The sequence below is a fragment of the Lissotriton vulgaris genome, chromosome 5 (assembly GCF_964263255.1).
Source record: "Lissotriton vulgaris chromosome 5, aLisVul1.2, whole genome shotgun sequence".
NCBI lineage: Eukaryota > Metazoa > Chordata > Amphibia > Caudata > Salamandridae > Lissotriton > Lissotriton vulgaris.
Window position 1 is genome coordinate 406,273,849 of NC_141693.1, and position 15,455 is coordinate 406,289,303.

General features: G+C 43.4%; 1 protein-coding gene across 1 annotated transcript in view; it reads left to right on the forward strand.

Moving 5' to 3' along the window:
* Positions 1–15,455, forward strand: part of CDK1 (cyclin dependent kinase 1) — a 106,432-nt gene that overhangs the window by 56,481 nt on the left and 34,496 nt on the right. The window contains exons 3-4 of the mRNA XM_086921769.1: positions 3,939–4,095; positions 13,071–13,194. Coding sequence (XP_086777895.1) covers positions 3,939–4,095; positions 13,071–13,194 — 281 coding nt within the window. The remainder of the gene's footprint in view (positions 1–3,938; positions 4,096–13,070; positions 13,195–15,455) is intronic.

Here is a 15,455-nt window from a genome sequence, read left to right on the forward strand (position 1 = left end):
CGTAAAAAGTAATCTAGCCAAACATTGGAATGAAAACAACCACAGCATAGCCCAAATCAGGTTTTCCATACTAGAGGTTGTAAAACCATACGAGGGGGTAGATGTAACCAGATCCCTCCTCCAAAGGGAGATTCACTGGATAAAATATTTAGTTACACAAGAACCAAAGGGTTTAAATGAGAAAATTGACTTATCATGTTTTTTATGAGACTTCTTTAACCCAGATACTGTATGAGAATGATGTCTGCACTCAGTAAAAAAGTTTTTTGACCTATTGTTTATATGGTAACATTTACTTTCTCATTTGTTTCTGTCTCTTCAAACTTTCTATCTATGCCATCACTTTCTTTTTTCTCCACTATACACTTTTTTCGTGTTCAGTTAACCTTCTCTAAGATGGCGCCCGCTTTTTTCTGCATACCGCAGTCCGTTTTCAGTGTTGAGTATTTTCACATCATAGTAAAGGGTCATGCGCGGTTGTTTCACGCAGTCGGCTGTATACACAGTTAGTTACCCGAACACGCAGGAGAAAGGGACCCGGTATCTGAACTTAGTTGTTGCTTGTGAGGTGAGCACCCGGTTCAACTGCTAAACAGTTGTTTGATTTGGTAGATCAGTGGTTTAGGGTCGCGGAACCCAATGGTGAGCGCATTTGTTTTGGTACATTCACAGGAGGAGAGCGAGGACCGGGTGTTCAGGAGTATCTTGTTTAAAGTAAAGAAAAGAGTCTGGTCAAGGTAAGAGAGAGTCCCCGAGAACCCTGACCATTAGCAGTGCCATGACACCCTTGAAGCGTTCCTTTCAGTTGTTTTCAGAGTCCGTTTTTTTGAGTCCGTTTATCATTTACTTTCTTACAGCATAGGACCCCCCTGTTCCATTGTGACTTAAGGGAGTTCGGTTTCTCTTGTCATTTTCACACACACTGCGGTGTAGGTGAAGGGTATTTTGAGTAAGCAATGTTACCACTACATTTTTGCAATGATTTGTACTATATTGAAGAGAGTGAGTGATGTTCTGTATAGTTTGACGAGTTATTAATTAAGAATCATATTCAGTTTACAGGCCCCCAATGAAGAGCTCATTCGAGCTCGAAATGCATTGGGCATAAAAGACAAGTCGCCAAAATCCAGATTTGGATCATCTTATGTTTAGATCTTGTGTTAAAATGGGACAATATTTCTGATTATTATTGTAAAATGTGATTTATTTCTTGTTGAAATATGTGGATAAATGCATTCATTTTGAAACTCAATATGTGTTAAAATATTAATAAAAGCGCAGCGGTGTTCCGCAAAAAGCAAGTGCGCATAGTATCCTGCATTACCACTTTGTACCCAAAAAATAAATTGCATCTGAATAATTCCAAAGTTGTTCCAATAAGTGGTGAGAAATTTCCCAATTTGTGACTTGAAAGTTGGCCACCTGAAGTTTGGGCCACTCCTTTCACGAATTGTGTTTTGTCGACTGATACAGGAGAATGCCTTTCCTGATCTGGTTCTGCGTATGGGTGGGATCTGTGGGAGTAGAAATCCTCCGGATCAGGGGGGTCTGAACGGTTGATGGAAGGAGATGCAGGTGTTAAGGTGTCTCAAGTTGTGTAGTACCATATGTGTGTGTGAGGAGTTGAAATGAGTGCATTTGTTTATTGGGAACCATTGGAGCTCCCTCAAATGTGATGAGTTCTGTACTGGATGTTGAGTATTAGTGCTGCCAAAGGTGCGAGGGTATCCTGGCCTAAAGAGGGTGTTCTGTAATCGAATGTGCTGATGACTAGGGCATGACTGGCATTTCTACCATTGCTTGGGAGACCTTTGAAGAATTTCTTTTGCGTAGGGTGTGAAAGCAGTGCGCCATGATGCTGTGTACTTGTGAGGTCTTGTCCAGTATGGTATCTATCATTATTCCAAAGTTCCTGGCGTGGGTGCTGAATATGTGTCCAAGTTTGGCCCGTCATCAATTGGAGTCTCACCATGAGGTGGTCTTGCCGAAGATCATTATTTCTATTAAGCTTGAGACAATTGTCGTTCATCCAGTTAGCAACTTGGGTAGGGTTTCTTATCCAAGAAGGAGAGTATGAATTGCGTGTTGTCTGCTTAAGAGAGGTTGTTTGTTGTCGTTTGGTTCTAGATCGCTATGGGCTAATCCTCCTGAACGCGGAGTCTGGCATTTTGAGGCAATGATACCCATGTTTCTGCTTCTAATCCTGTGTTTGAGTGAGACTGCCTTCGAGGCTGCTAGGTCTCATGACCTCCTGCATCCTGCTTGACATACGCCTGCTGACTCTGCAGTGGGACCGGAAGCACTATTGAGCGCAGCATCATAGTAATCGCTCCAACATGGTCTACATCTTGGGGGCACTGCAAAAGCTATGCGGTGGGGTTGACCATCTGCAATTGGGATAGAGGCAGACTCCTTTCCCTGCGTCACTCCTGGGCTGGGGTGGCTATCTTGGAGAGGTGAACATCAGAGGACTCTGGTCTCCGGTGGAATCCGGACTCCACTTCAATCTGTTTGAGCGGTGAGCAATCCGGCTGGCATTGAAAGCCTTTCCAGCCTCCATCAAGGGAAGGCTAGTGCATGTGTTCATAGACAACATCGCTACCATTTAGTGCTGCCGGGCGAGGTGCGGTTGTGGAACTTTTGTCAGGAGGCCCTAAGCCTTTGGACATGGCTGGAATGTCAGGGCAAACTCCTGTTGGTCTCTCTTGCTCTCTCTGAACTCCAGGGCGCTTGAACTCGGCTAAAAATGCCTATCGGATCATGCATGGTATCGCTACTTGGATGTCGTGCAAGATCTTTCAGCAGTGGGAAGAGCTGTGATTAGATCTGTTTGCCACCGCTGAGAATGCACAATGTCATTAGTTTTGTGCATTGGAGTTTCCAGGGTGGCTCTTGCTCAACTGCTTTTTGTTTTGAGTGGAGCTCAGTCCTCCTGAATGCCTTTCGGCAATACCAGTTCTGCTCAGCGTTCTCAAGATCAAGGAAGACCGGACCAAGTTATTCTTGTGGCTCTAGACTAAGCTTAGACTGGTAACCCAAGCTGTTTAGCTTGTCAGTCGGTCCTCCGATGAGGATGCCTCTTGGGTAGAATCTTCTGTTGCAGCAGCAAGGGATGGTTCTCCACCCGAACTTTCAATCTTCTGCCTTCATACATGGAGATTCAGCTGCAACAGTTGACAGCTTTTGACCTTCTGCCCAAAGTCTAAGATATTCTCTTGGCAGCTCGGTGTCCATCTACAAAGACTATTTACACCAGCTGTTGGGATACATTTGAGGCATTGTGTTCTAACAAAGATTGAACCTTTACCTCTCCTAAGTTCTTTTGTTTATCGTTACTGTAGCCCAGCAGGGCTCTGTATTTGGCACCTTGAAGGGTTAGTTATCTGCCGTCTCTGCTGTTCTGTAGCTTCCAGATCAACCATCTCTCTTAAAGTCCCTTATTGTAAATAGGTTTTTTTAAGGTCTGCAGCACAATGTTTATCCCACCTTCCTATATTATGCCACATTGGGATCTTAACTTGGTTTTTACTTTTTTTCATGTGCACTCCATTTGAGCTACTCAGTTCAATTAATCGGGGTTTATAACGCGTAGCTACTCCTGGCACGGTGAGGTGTTCACCCATGACTTGGTGGAATATACAAATGTTGCAATGAGACTCCTTTGCGCCAGATTGACACGTAATATATAGGCAGACAGTACTATATTTGTGTTCTAAGATACTGCATACTGCAGGTGTGTAGAAATGTTCTAGTTCAAATGTCCATGATGGAGAACTAGGATTGCAAGTAGATCTATCTATATTTCTTTGTTCCATGCAATTTTATGCAGAATGTTCTGCATGGCACTTCAATGCCCTCTCCCTAGTCTAAGATAAAATACATTAACCTTTTTGTTTTTCTTCCATTTTTTTAAAGCATCATTTTCTTGCATTTACCAGGTACCTATGGAGTGGTATACAAAGGTCGTCATAAGGCCACTGGCCAGGTTGTAGCAATGAAGAAAATTAGGTTGGAAAATGAAGAGGAAGGTGTTCCAAGTACAGCCATCCGAGAGATTTCTCTGTTAAAAGAATTACAACACCCTAATGTAGTTCGGTGAGTTATCTAGCCTGTAATTTTGTAAAATGTTAAATTGTAGATTAAGAATACAATTGTTTTGATTTTTCACTTTCAGAGAACTTATTGTGGATTTGATGTATCCCATCTGGTGGGCAGCGCGGTTTTTCTGTGGATAGAATATCCACAGATGCCTTTGGGTGAATGTTGTGCTATATAAATATCAAAATCAAATCTAATCCAATAAAGGAGATTTGAACACCCATGCATCGTTTTGTATTGTGCATATGCAAATGGGTGCACTATAAATCTATTGCCCTTGAACAGTTATTGTAAAAAAAATATTTCTGGTGCTCGGGTCTTGAGTCTAATGCTTGAAGTATTAAGGAGGTCTAATCATGAAAGGAAGAATCCATGCCCACGTTTCCTCTTATTTGTAACAAAGTCCAGGACTATTGCTGGAAGATGTAGACCACCTGCTGTCACTTTTGTTTTGCACAACTTATATCCAACACCTGTGAATGTGGCCTTGTTCACCTGATTTGGTTAAGATTGTCTACTAAGCTTCTACCTTTTGTGTATGCTTTACATATGTTCACTTGAACTGGTTCTTTTAGACCAAATCCACCTGTGACCCTGAACATTAGACACGAAGGAAGGTACACTCCTTCCCAATTTGAAGGACCTACTTGGATTCTGGTTTCCTATCTCATTGCCATAGAAAGATGGGCTGTTGGCTGGGAATGTGTATATAGTCTTTACTGAAGACACCCGTTGCAAGAATATTGGGTAAACTTCTTTCCACCAACCAAACCTTGGCTCTTGTTTTCTCTCCCTGAAGTTTTGATTGTAACTTCCCCCGTGTCCTGAATCACTCTGTCCTATGGTCCTCTTAATAAAGAGCTGGACTGCCCTCCGCTGCTACTAGACTGCTGAAGTAGCTCCACAAGGTCCAGTTAACTGAGGGTCTACCTGGGTGAGTACTCTAGGAACAAACACTACCCTAGAGCTACAAATGTTTTGCAGCCCAAATGCACTTGGAGGAGAATTCAACAAACCTTGTTGGGGTCCTAGAACTGCGGAGAGGTTTTTTTATGTTGCATCACGAACGAGTCTGCCATGTTCCTTTAAAGTGTCCGTCTCTTTGTCCCAGTAACCTGCATGTTCAGAAAAGAGTCTGGTTTAGTTAGGTGGAGTTAATTGTTCTTATTTCAATACCATTTGTGTCTTGCGGCTTCCCTGGCTCTTTTTGTGCTGAAGATTTTATCTTTTTTAGGTGTGGTGGCTTGTTAATTTTAAAACCCGTTTTGTAAACGCAACTAATCAAGCCTTTGTCCATTTGAAGTTTGATATACAGACCCCTAATGACTATTCTAGGGGGCGGATCCCCTTCTGCGAGTGATCTACTGCTACACTTTAACTTTTTAAAATGTTAATGTTTGGTCCTTCAAAGTTCTGCTTTCTGCCATTTATGGTTATCACTTCTGACCCATTGCTTGGAGTTTTATATTTGGAAAACCCTATGTTGAAAAACCTACTAGGCCCCTAATTGCCCATAGGCCAAGTGGACACAAGTACGGACATACAAGATTACACTGTGCCAGTGCTTCTTCCCTTAAACCCCCAATTCCTAATTCTACCCCCTTTAAGTACCTATGGTCTGGGAGCTGAAGAGTCCCGGGGCCATGCCACTGCCTTGCAGTTTGCATCCCCTTGTGAGGGAGAAAACAGCCTACATGGTGCCATGCCAACCAACACTGCCTGTAGGTATGGGTTAGTTACCCCTTTGGCAGGGTGCACTATACAACAGTTGAAGGCATATCTGCATGAGCAGATATGCCCCAACAATATTGGGGCCCATTTTCCTGATCATATAAGTGCCATAGGAGCCATTAGGAGTACCACAGGAGTTTTAGATACCAAACTACTACTTAAATTCCTCACTGGCCTCAGTGTGGATTTATTTTATTGTACCATGTACTCGTCCAGCACCTCAGGTGTCCCCTGAAAACCTACAAACCCTAGTGTGGCCTCTGACCAGCTGTAGGCTGCCCGCCACCACCAGACAACTTGTTTCGGAACCCATGAGTAGGGAGCACGTGCTCTCTGGGACCAGAAACCATGCACATCCTGGACACAGAGGGTAATGACTCCTTCCCAGGATGGGCTAGTGCTTGATGGTTCAAGCCTCAAAGGCCTGCTGCCTTTAAAAGGTGACCTCCACCTGCCTCTGCTGCTAGCTGCAGATGGCAGACTCTTGTTTGCATCCCCACTTTGGGTGGGAAATCTGGAGGGAAAATTTAAAAGAATAGGGGAGCCAACCTCTTCCAACTCCACCCCTAAGGTCAGGGAGGCGAGGTAAAGCACAACCTTTAGTCCCCATCATCTTGAAGATGGGGATATCCTCCAATCGGGGCTAGGTCAAAGCCGCCCTCCCATAGGAGAATGGCATAATAGAGGGTGTAGTAATCCCAGGTGAGGTGCCCATTGGCCTCAACTGCTTCTCCCCCAGACCTAGAAGATAGAACTGCGACAACCTAAGAAAGATTACCCTGAAGAGATGACTGCTTTTGCCCCAGCCCTACAGGCCCGTCTCCAGCTTATGTGATCCTGGCACTTGTCTTGCAGGCAGCGATCTCTGAAACCCCTGGGAGGACTGCTTCCTTTAAAAGAGACTCCAATCTCCTGTGGAGGGTAGACCTGTGTAGAAGATGCCCTAGCACTCTTGACTCCTGATGTTGGATGACCGCTCTTGACGACCTAGACAACTCTTGCAGTTTAAATCTAGAGGCCCCCCCCCCCCGACCGCGACAGGCGCCGGTAAGAAGTCTGTCGAAAGGTACCCCTGCACCCGAAGGCCCTGGGCCTTGGTGAGCTGAACTGACTGTGCCCCTTCGATACCCTACATCCCAACTTACTTCTGCTGTTGGACTGCCTAGTGCAATCTCTGGTGCCACACCTGCAGCCTCTCTTCCATCAGAAGAATCCTCATTGGAAATCATTGCGTGCCTGAAGTCTTATTTGCACCCTGCACTCGGCCACCCCTGTACCAATGTTTGACCTAACCCCCAAAGCTTGGCCCTTGCATCCAATCACTTTACCAGCAAGCAGTGGGGCTCTAGGCAGCCCCTTTTGACCTCTGCAACTGGCCGCCCTTTACCTGACCTCTGGCTCTTGGAGACATTTTGCCACCGAAGACTGGGATTGTAAGTTTAATACTTAATTGTTTAACCACACTATTGTTTTTCCCATAGGATAACCTAGGACTGTGTCAAAGTTTTGAAGTGTCTATTTTTCAAAGTTTAATTAAAACTGTACTTGCCTGATTACGAAGACCTTGGTCTTGAAATAAAATACATAGTATATTTTTCTTAAATTGGCCTTGAGTCGTATGTCCATTATTGATCACTGTTATGCAATAAATGTCTTACACTTTTGTGTTAGGCCTAAACCTGCTCGCCCACACTACTACTAATGAAGTTGGGTTTTACATTGAGCCCTGTATGCAAGAGTCTAGGGCACGTTTAAATATGTCACTAGGATGCACATATCCTGAACTCCTATTCAAAAGAGCCCTAGTCTCTTGCATGCTTTTAACGTGCAGGAGCGTTTCACTTTAGTAAACCAGTTTATATTTCTATATTGAGAAGCATTTATTACCAGTTTTAATAAATGCCTTCCAATATAGTAATTTAACCTGATGCACTAAATTAAAACGCCCTGCATGATGAAAAGCACACAAACTAAACACGTTTTTTTAAATACATGAGTTCCGGATGTGTGCTCTGCCAGCCTGCTTAGTTTTTGTTTAAAAGAAAAAATCTGTAAACCAACCACAGCTGGCAAGCATAATGGAAGGCCCCCATCCAATCCCCCCTGGTCCCACTTACATGGAAAACTCCGGTTCTGGAACACTCACGGCGGCGTGCAACCGGGTGTGCTGCTACTGCTGCTGCTGCTACAGTCCAGGGTGGGAGGCTTGAGAGTGCCACGCGTGCCCTCCTGGCCTCCGATGCGAAAGTATTATGTGGCCTGACGTCAGTCTTGTGACTCTGCGACCTCGAGTCACACGCCTGCAATTCTTTCTTCACTGTCTGCAAACACCCTTTCCTAACATGTCACAGGTGACTAGATAGGAAAGGCCTGCAGCCTGTGCAAGTGATTGATAGGCAGTCACGGGAAGACGGGGCTTATGCCCGGGACTGCTTGTAAATGACGCTGCTGGCGTCGTTAATGGCCGGTCTCTTCAGACCCCCAAACATTGCAGGCCAGGGCTGGCACTAGGCAAGTCCTTGTGCCTGGCTGCCTGACTACTCGAGATGCGGCCAGGCACTTTAGCAGTACCTCACGGGCTTAAAGCCCTTGTTTTATTATTAAAAAAAATCGTATGTGGGTAGCAATTGCCCCTTGCGATTACCATCTACGTAATGTGAAAAACGATGTGGGCGGTTCCCTGGCGCCCTCTAGTTGCAGCCGCTGCTGCTCATGGAATTGGGTCTACCCCCCCATCTTCTCACTGAGTACAATTGCATTTTAACCAAGTGTCCTTGGATTTTGCAGCCCATCCTTTATGCTGTTCAAAAGCGTCTGCCCATGAATCCTCGGTCTACATATTTTGTGGCGTGAACCTCCCTGTCAGTCATCCTAATAAAACTAATGCTTATTCATTAACCAAACAGTAGCTTCCAAATTGCAGTCTGCAGCACAAAGAAGAAAAGCAACTTGCAAAACAGTCGTTTAAAGTGTAAAAACGCACATTTCAGTATTAATGCTTTCATGCTGAATCGTGGGATCTTCACCATGTCAATTTAACGATCTGTACTTACTTTGTTACAGTCCAATAGGTTTTAAGTATGATTGCCTACATTTTTTTAAACAAAATATTTTTGGACATGTTGCACTATTTAATAAACCGTTTTATAAATCATTATGCTAGTGTTAGCAGACAGAATTCTGAATCAGATAATTTGGTATTTGAGTTAGCCCAGTATTCTTATCATGGATGTTTGTAGAAAAAACCGAAGGCAAGATGCTGGGAGCCTGGGCTTTTTTGAAGCTTGAAAAGCAGCACTCCCTTCTTCCCCAAAAGCTTCAGCTTTTGCTTTGCTGTATTGAGAAAATGAGACGTTTCATCTGCTAGTTCTGAGCTGTGGCAGGACCCATCTTGCGAACATGTCGACCTCTGTATGCTGGATTAACAGTCCAGCAAACAAAACTGCATTGGTCAAGTCTACTAATGTATTACCATCAAAATTGTTAAGCAGTGTGGACACAAATTATGAAAAGGTGTGTGGGAAATTGCAAATAATTTCTACTCTGTCAATAGACCCAAGCTTTAAGGGTTTTAGCTGATAGCAGGTCGAGAGCGGAGGAGACCATTGGTTCTCTATCATGCAGCTGTGATTTTGCAGTGGTTTTTGTATGCAAGTGCACTGGATTTTCCCAAGATGGACAATGATTGCCTCTGACAGACAGATGTGGGACATGCTTGGATCATATCACAAAGCATTTCAATACAGGGAGTGGTTTCTTAATCACTTACGGCTAGATCAGATCACTCAAAGTTCTTTAAGTCTATAAAACGTGCACTATATTTAATCTTATTAAGGACATTAACAGTTAACACATTCCTACTTCAGACTTTGAGGAGGTTCACCTAAGATTTGGTATATCAAGGAAGTTGGATGCATTTCTCTAGATTTCAATTTTACATTTTTTTTAATGACTGCAGTTTTCCCAGCTTAAACTAGCATGTTTAGGTCCTTCTTTTGGCCTCTGGCCTCTGGCGTCTTGACTTGAACGCTAGCTCAAGTGAAAATGAACTTGTGCAGACTTACATGTGTATCCCTCTCTGGACTGGCTCATATCCCTGTCACTATATTATTGCTTGTCCTTTGCAGCAGTGCAGACTTGCCTTCTGTTCTAAAATCTTCAATGGTTTCACCTTATGAAGTATCCTTCCTGGGGCTATAAAGTGTTCCTTGAAACTTTACCCCTTTCTTTGGTGTTCACTATCTTCTGCTCTACATACATTGCGTTTTTAAATATATATATTTAAATAAAAGCCCTAAAAGATGAACGTTCGTGCAAAAGGTAATGCGTGAAACATTACTTTAGGCTCTATAAGTTATGTGTAACGTATAAAATTCCCTTGTACTAGCTGGCTTGGGAAACTTTTACTTCCCGGGCCAACGTGTTCCTTGTGTGTGTATTGCTGTGATCCTCTTCCTGAGTCTAATTAAAAATTCCTTGCCTCTTTGGTTTTGACTGGTAGGTTTCCCCTTTCAGGATCAAGCTGAAGAATATTTAGTTTACTTGATGGTGTGGTTCATGTGTAGAGTGCTCATGCATAAATCTGTTCCTTTTCTTCAATTACTAGTTGAGGATCGGAGTGTAGTATATGTTATGGCTTTGGGGCTTTATTGTGGAATACACTCGCTAAACCTTTATTGGGTCTAGTCTGGCTCATTTGAGCAGCCTTCAGCTCAACCCTGGGATAGCTATGGCTTACGAACTGTAAAGCTTGAACAAAGGATGTTAAGCATTTAAAAGTATCAAACCGAATAAGAAAGCCACATAAAATGAAAGACAAGATACCAGTTCATAAAAATAGTGTGTTTTTGTTTTTTTAGAGTGCAAAATCGACTTGAGTGTTCCGGAAAGACTTCCTCACTTAATTTCAACTGCAAACCAGCATTGGTCAAAGTTTGTAAACTTTTTAAAAGTTGATAACGTTAATACAACTACTCTGGCCCGGGTTGGGTGACCAAATCCGGCAACTAGAGCGTTTTTCTGTTGAGTTCCAGCCTTTACAGCACGGCCGCCATAGATCAAAATGGAGTGTTCCTGATGCTAGAGATGCAGGATGACCAGATGCTTAAGGATGCTCCGGTTGTCATGCTTTCAAAGGGGGTGCTTTTGTGGTGATTCCCCGGTCCACTAGTGATGTGTGGGAATTTGGCCACAGAGGTCGGGGGTCCCACAAAGTCCTTTCAAGAGGTCGTAGGTCAGAAACAGCTGGTTTGAGCACTGGTCTTCCTCTTTGTCCCTTTCTCCAGCTTGTCGGCCTACACAATGGGCAGCCACTCTGTTATCACCATGTGCCCCTCCAATTGGGGCTTCCCGTTTTGAAGCTTGCCTTTTGGGCAAACGCTTGGAGTGGCTTCCTGCAAAAGGGAAGCAACACCTCCTAGTTTTATTTTTACTTATTTACTTGAGTTTTATATAGCCCTGGCTAGTCCCGGAGGTATCGGAGCACTTTACATAAGGACACAGTGAGTTACAAGATACAAAAGTTTTTCTGAAGTTACATAGTGGATAAATAAACAAAACCAGAGTAAATAAGCTAACATGAAAGTCAGGATAGGAGAGACCAGGGGCAGCAGTGAATCCACAGGAAGGAGACCGAAGCAGGGAAGAAAACAAGACAAATGTCCGTGATCCGGCTGGGTAGGTGATGGCCATAGCGATGTGCCAGGGCCAATCTCTCCTATAGCTGTCGGAGCAGCTCCACCGGGAAGCTGCCATGTATGCGTTTAGGGCTCTGCCAGCGAAGAATGAGGCTCAGGGGAGGTTCAGAAGGCTAGAAACCAAAGACTGGTGGTAGGCGCTTGCGAGGATGGCATGGTAGGAGTGGTGTGGTTTTGGCAGCCATCTTAGAGTCAGGCATGTCGAGTGTTAGTCTCCATGGCTTGTTCTAGTTGCCACCAATTCTAAAGTTGGATGAAAAGCACAGTGCTAAAAATCCTGAAAAAAACATCAGGACCCTGGACTCGGAGAAAGCTGGAGGGGAGCCAGTGTAGCATTATGACCCACGTCGTTGTGAGACCGCCATTTTAGGGTCTGGCAGGGAGCACTGCAACCGTAGTCACCGGTCCCGGTGAGCGCTGACTCTCAACTCATTAATCTGTCTGTGCATCCCAAGTGTTATGAGGGGTTTGATTCTGAACATCAAAGGGAAAGAAGGTGACTAGATTGTCCGAAGAATAGACGCTAAATGTTTTGGGAGAAGTTGGGAAGGACTGCTGACTACCTTTTTGGATGTGTAGAAAGGATTCAGCTTAAATATGCAAGTGGAGGCTGAGGGTAGGGGGGGGTTTAAAGGTGGGCTTATGTCTGAAGTCGAAGATCATGTGGAGGTCACAAGTGAATAGGGTGCTTCTATAGATATTTTCATTTGGACCCAGTATAATTAAATATTCAAAGACCCTATCCTTTTTCAGAAGTCTGCCAATTCAATGGGATGTCATGCAAATGCAGGCAATGGACTAATTGTTTTAGTGGTCGCCTGACATTTTCCTCGGATACAAGGATTTAAATAAAGCTATCTCCTCCATGCTAACATAGTTTGGTCAAAGGGCCCAGTTAGTTTTTGTACGTTTTTATGTAACCCTGCAGTATGGACTGAACAAAAATCAACATTTCAATTTTTAGGGAAAAGGTTGGAGCTTTTCTAAATTCAAGTGAGGCCACCCATCTTCTATACTATATTCTTTCATGCACTGCTCCCCCAAATCCATCTGATACCAAGAAAACTATTGGCCTTCAAATTCATATTTATGAAACGTTGTAACACTTTTAGTTTTATATTTTACTTCTCTATATATGCTTTTATGTGTACATATAATTTTGTAAGCAGTTGCAGACCCCCTGGGAGTCCCAGGCACATAGGCTAAAAACAGATGGTCTAGTCTGTCATTTAAGGGCCTGCTCCATGTTTACTATTGATGGTTGTAATTTTGGTACAACGCTCTGTAGTTTACAGTAGATGAGAATACCATTTGGCAAGGAGTTAATCCACGTTTGTAAAGCGATTCACGAATTGCAAGGTCCATAAAGTTGCAACTTTGTGTGTTTTTTAATCATAACTTTTAATAACATTGATTCTCTGGCAATTCTGTAACTTGTTGCTGGTTGCTCGCAACTTCTTCCAGAGCAATTTTGGTGTGCAGAGTTATCAGTTCTTGAACTATACGTCATACTACCAATGTATTTAACGATTTCTTTGTCTACAGTCTTCAGGATGTACTCATGCAAGATTCAAGACTTTATCTCATTTTTGAGTTCCTGTCCATGGATTTGAAGAAATATTTGGATACCATACCATCTGGCCAGTATATGGATGCAATGCTTGTCAAGGTAAATTGATGATCCCTTTTATCTCCAGGCATCATGAGTAACTTCATATTATGCTATAGTGCATTAGTTAATTTATTATAAAATCTTAAAACAACAATTGGGGCTCTGCGTGTTACTGCATCTGTCTTTTAAATGTAGGGGTTGGATTCTAGATTATCCCTTTGCTCGAGATGGGTGACCCTGGGAAACATTTAATTTGCATGACCTGGCTGTCGCACCTTCAGTGGTAGTAATCTTTTTAAAACCGATTTGATACAGTGCATTAACTGCCTGCGCTCGATGCCATGTCTGACAAAACTAACATAGGCACTTTCCTCTTATCCCCTTAAGGAGTTAGAAGATACTTTTGTAATGTTCAGGGGAGAAATGTGTGGCTACTGCCCCAGGACAATGTATGTACAGTTGGAAATGTTCGACATGCCCCAATTCATGTGAGGGGTAATTTGGGCCTGGGGAGGTAGATTCTTACCTGCTTTGCTTTAAACAATGGCTGCCTTTCAGAGGTGGAGAATTAAGGCGCAGAAATCAAACGTGACCTTGAAGAGATAGGTCCCTATGGTTTGGAACCAGTTTGAAAGCTATGTAGTGTACTATCAGTTTTATTTCACACCCTTGTAGTCACCCAGTTGCATCCTCTCTCGATGAGCCTACCATCATTAGGTTAATATCCTAATAATTTGTTTCTCAAGACAAACCTACGTAATTTACACCAGTTCTAGTAGCACTGATCCAAAAAAAGACTTTCTTAAAATTGCACTGAGCGGAAAAAGCCTGAATGGGCTTTAAAAAAAAAAAATATATATATATATATATTTGAAGCGGACTGTAAAAGTAATTGGGGATCTCATATGAAATTTACTTTTTATTTTGGTTTTATTTTCTAAAAGAAACTTACTAAGAAGAGCTATGCTGCAGGTGCTACAGATGTTATACTCTACATCGGGGGCAGTTGCAAGCATTTTCCCACAGGTCAAAAAGCTTGCTCTGTGGTTTGATAGAGGGCTGCATTGATTCCAGCGGGTTGGCGGTCATAGGGAGTCGTAGGGGATGCAAAGCATGTGCATCTAGTGGACGAATTACTAAATTCGAAAGCAGAAAACTTGGGATGAATCCCAACTTACCCACTTGACAAAAATGTGTGATCTAAGACCACCTTCTTGAATGGTTAACTGTAAAGTATTACGTTTTGTACAAGGTTTCTTGCCTGATCATACTAAGTTACTCAGCATTTGGTCGATGTTGTGAACAAAATTATACGGGACTTGAAGATTTTTGAAAAAATAAAGAATCCTCATTTTGATCACCGCTACTCTCCCTATTATAGAGTGGTAAAGTCTGCCACTGATTTAGAAGATTCCTCGCTTTCAAAAGCGTTGGTTCATAGTTAAAATCGATATAGCCGTGACAGATCGTGAAATGCGTATATGCCCAAACATCTAATTGAGCCAGTCCTGCAGACTTGATTACGCAAATCAGATGGAAGGATTTGATCTACGCGGTTAAAAAGTAGAACCTCCGACTTGGAATGATTGTTTTTAACTTGTGCAATATTTTGATTGTCAGCTGCCAAAAGGGAGATTAAATCCTCTGCGAAAAGCTTATGTTTGGGGGCTCCTAACGGGTGCCTTGATTTGCGCATCTTGGCGTAGCAAAGATGCGAATGGTTCTATATATAATGCAAAGAGCACTGGTGACAGAATCCAGAAAGATCTTCAAGCTGCAAAACTACACCGACAGGTAAGAAACTATTCGTTTTGCAGCGTGAATCTTTCTGGATTCACTATGCTGTGCATATTCCGCGGTCTTGTGGTTGGGTCCGGATTCGTAGTCTTTTCTTTGTTTTTGTTGTTGTTTTTTTTTGTAGCCCTTGTGGGCGTCGGCGTCACACCTCCTCGGGCGCGTTGACGTCGGCATGCTTCCTGTGGAAGCTCCCACTCTTGGGCGCCATCTTCAGATTCTTTTTTCCGCGGTCGGGTCTGGATCGTTCCCGTTGGGCTCCAGACATTTTTGGAGAAAGTACTGAAAAGAGTGGAAGTTGGAGGAGATATTGGATGAAGAAGACTAGAGAAGACTTCGCAGAACACTGACGAAGAGGAGAGAAGGTGAAAACCTCGAACTTCGACGATCGTCGACGTCCATGCGCTCAGTGAGGCCTGAACGCACGAGGATGGACAACACGCCGTTCAAGTTCTGCCCGAACTGCAGACACAAGTACGCACAAAAAGACCAGCACCCGGTTTGCAATCTCTGCCTACCGGTAG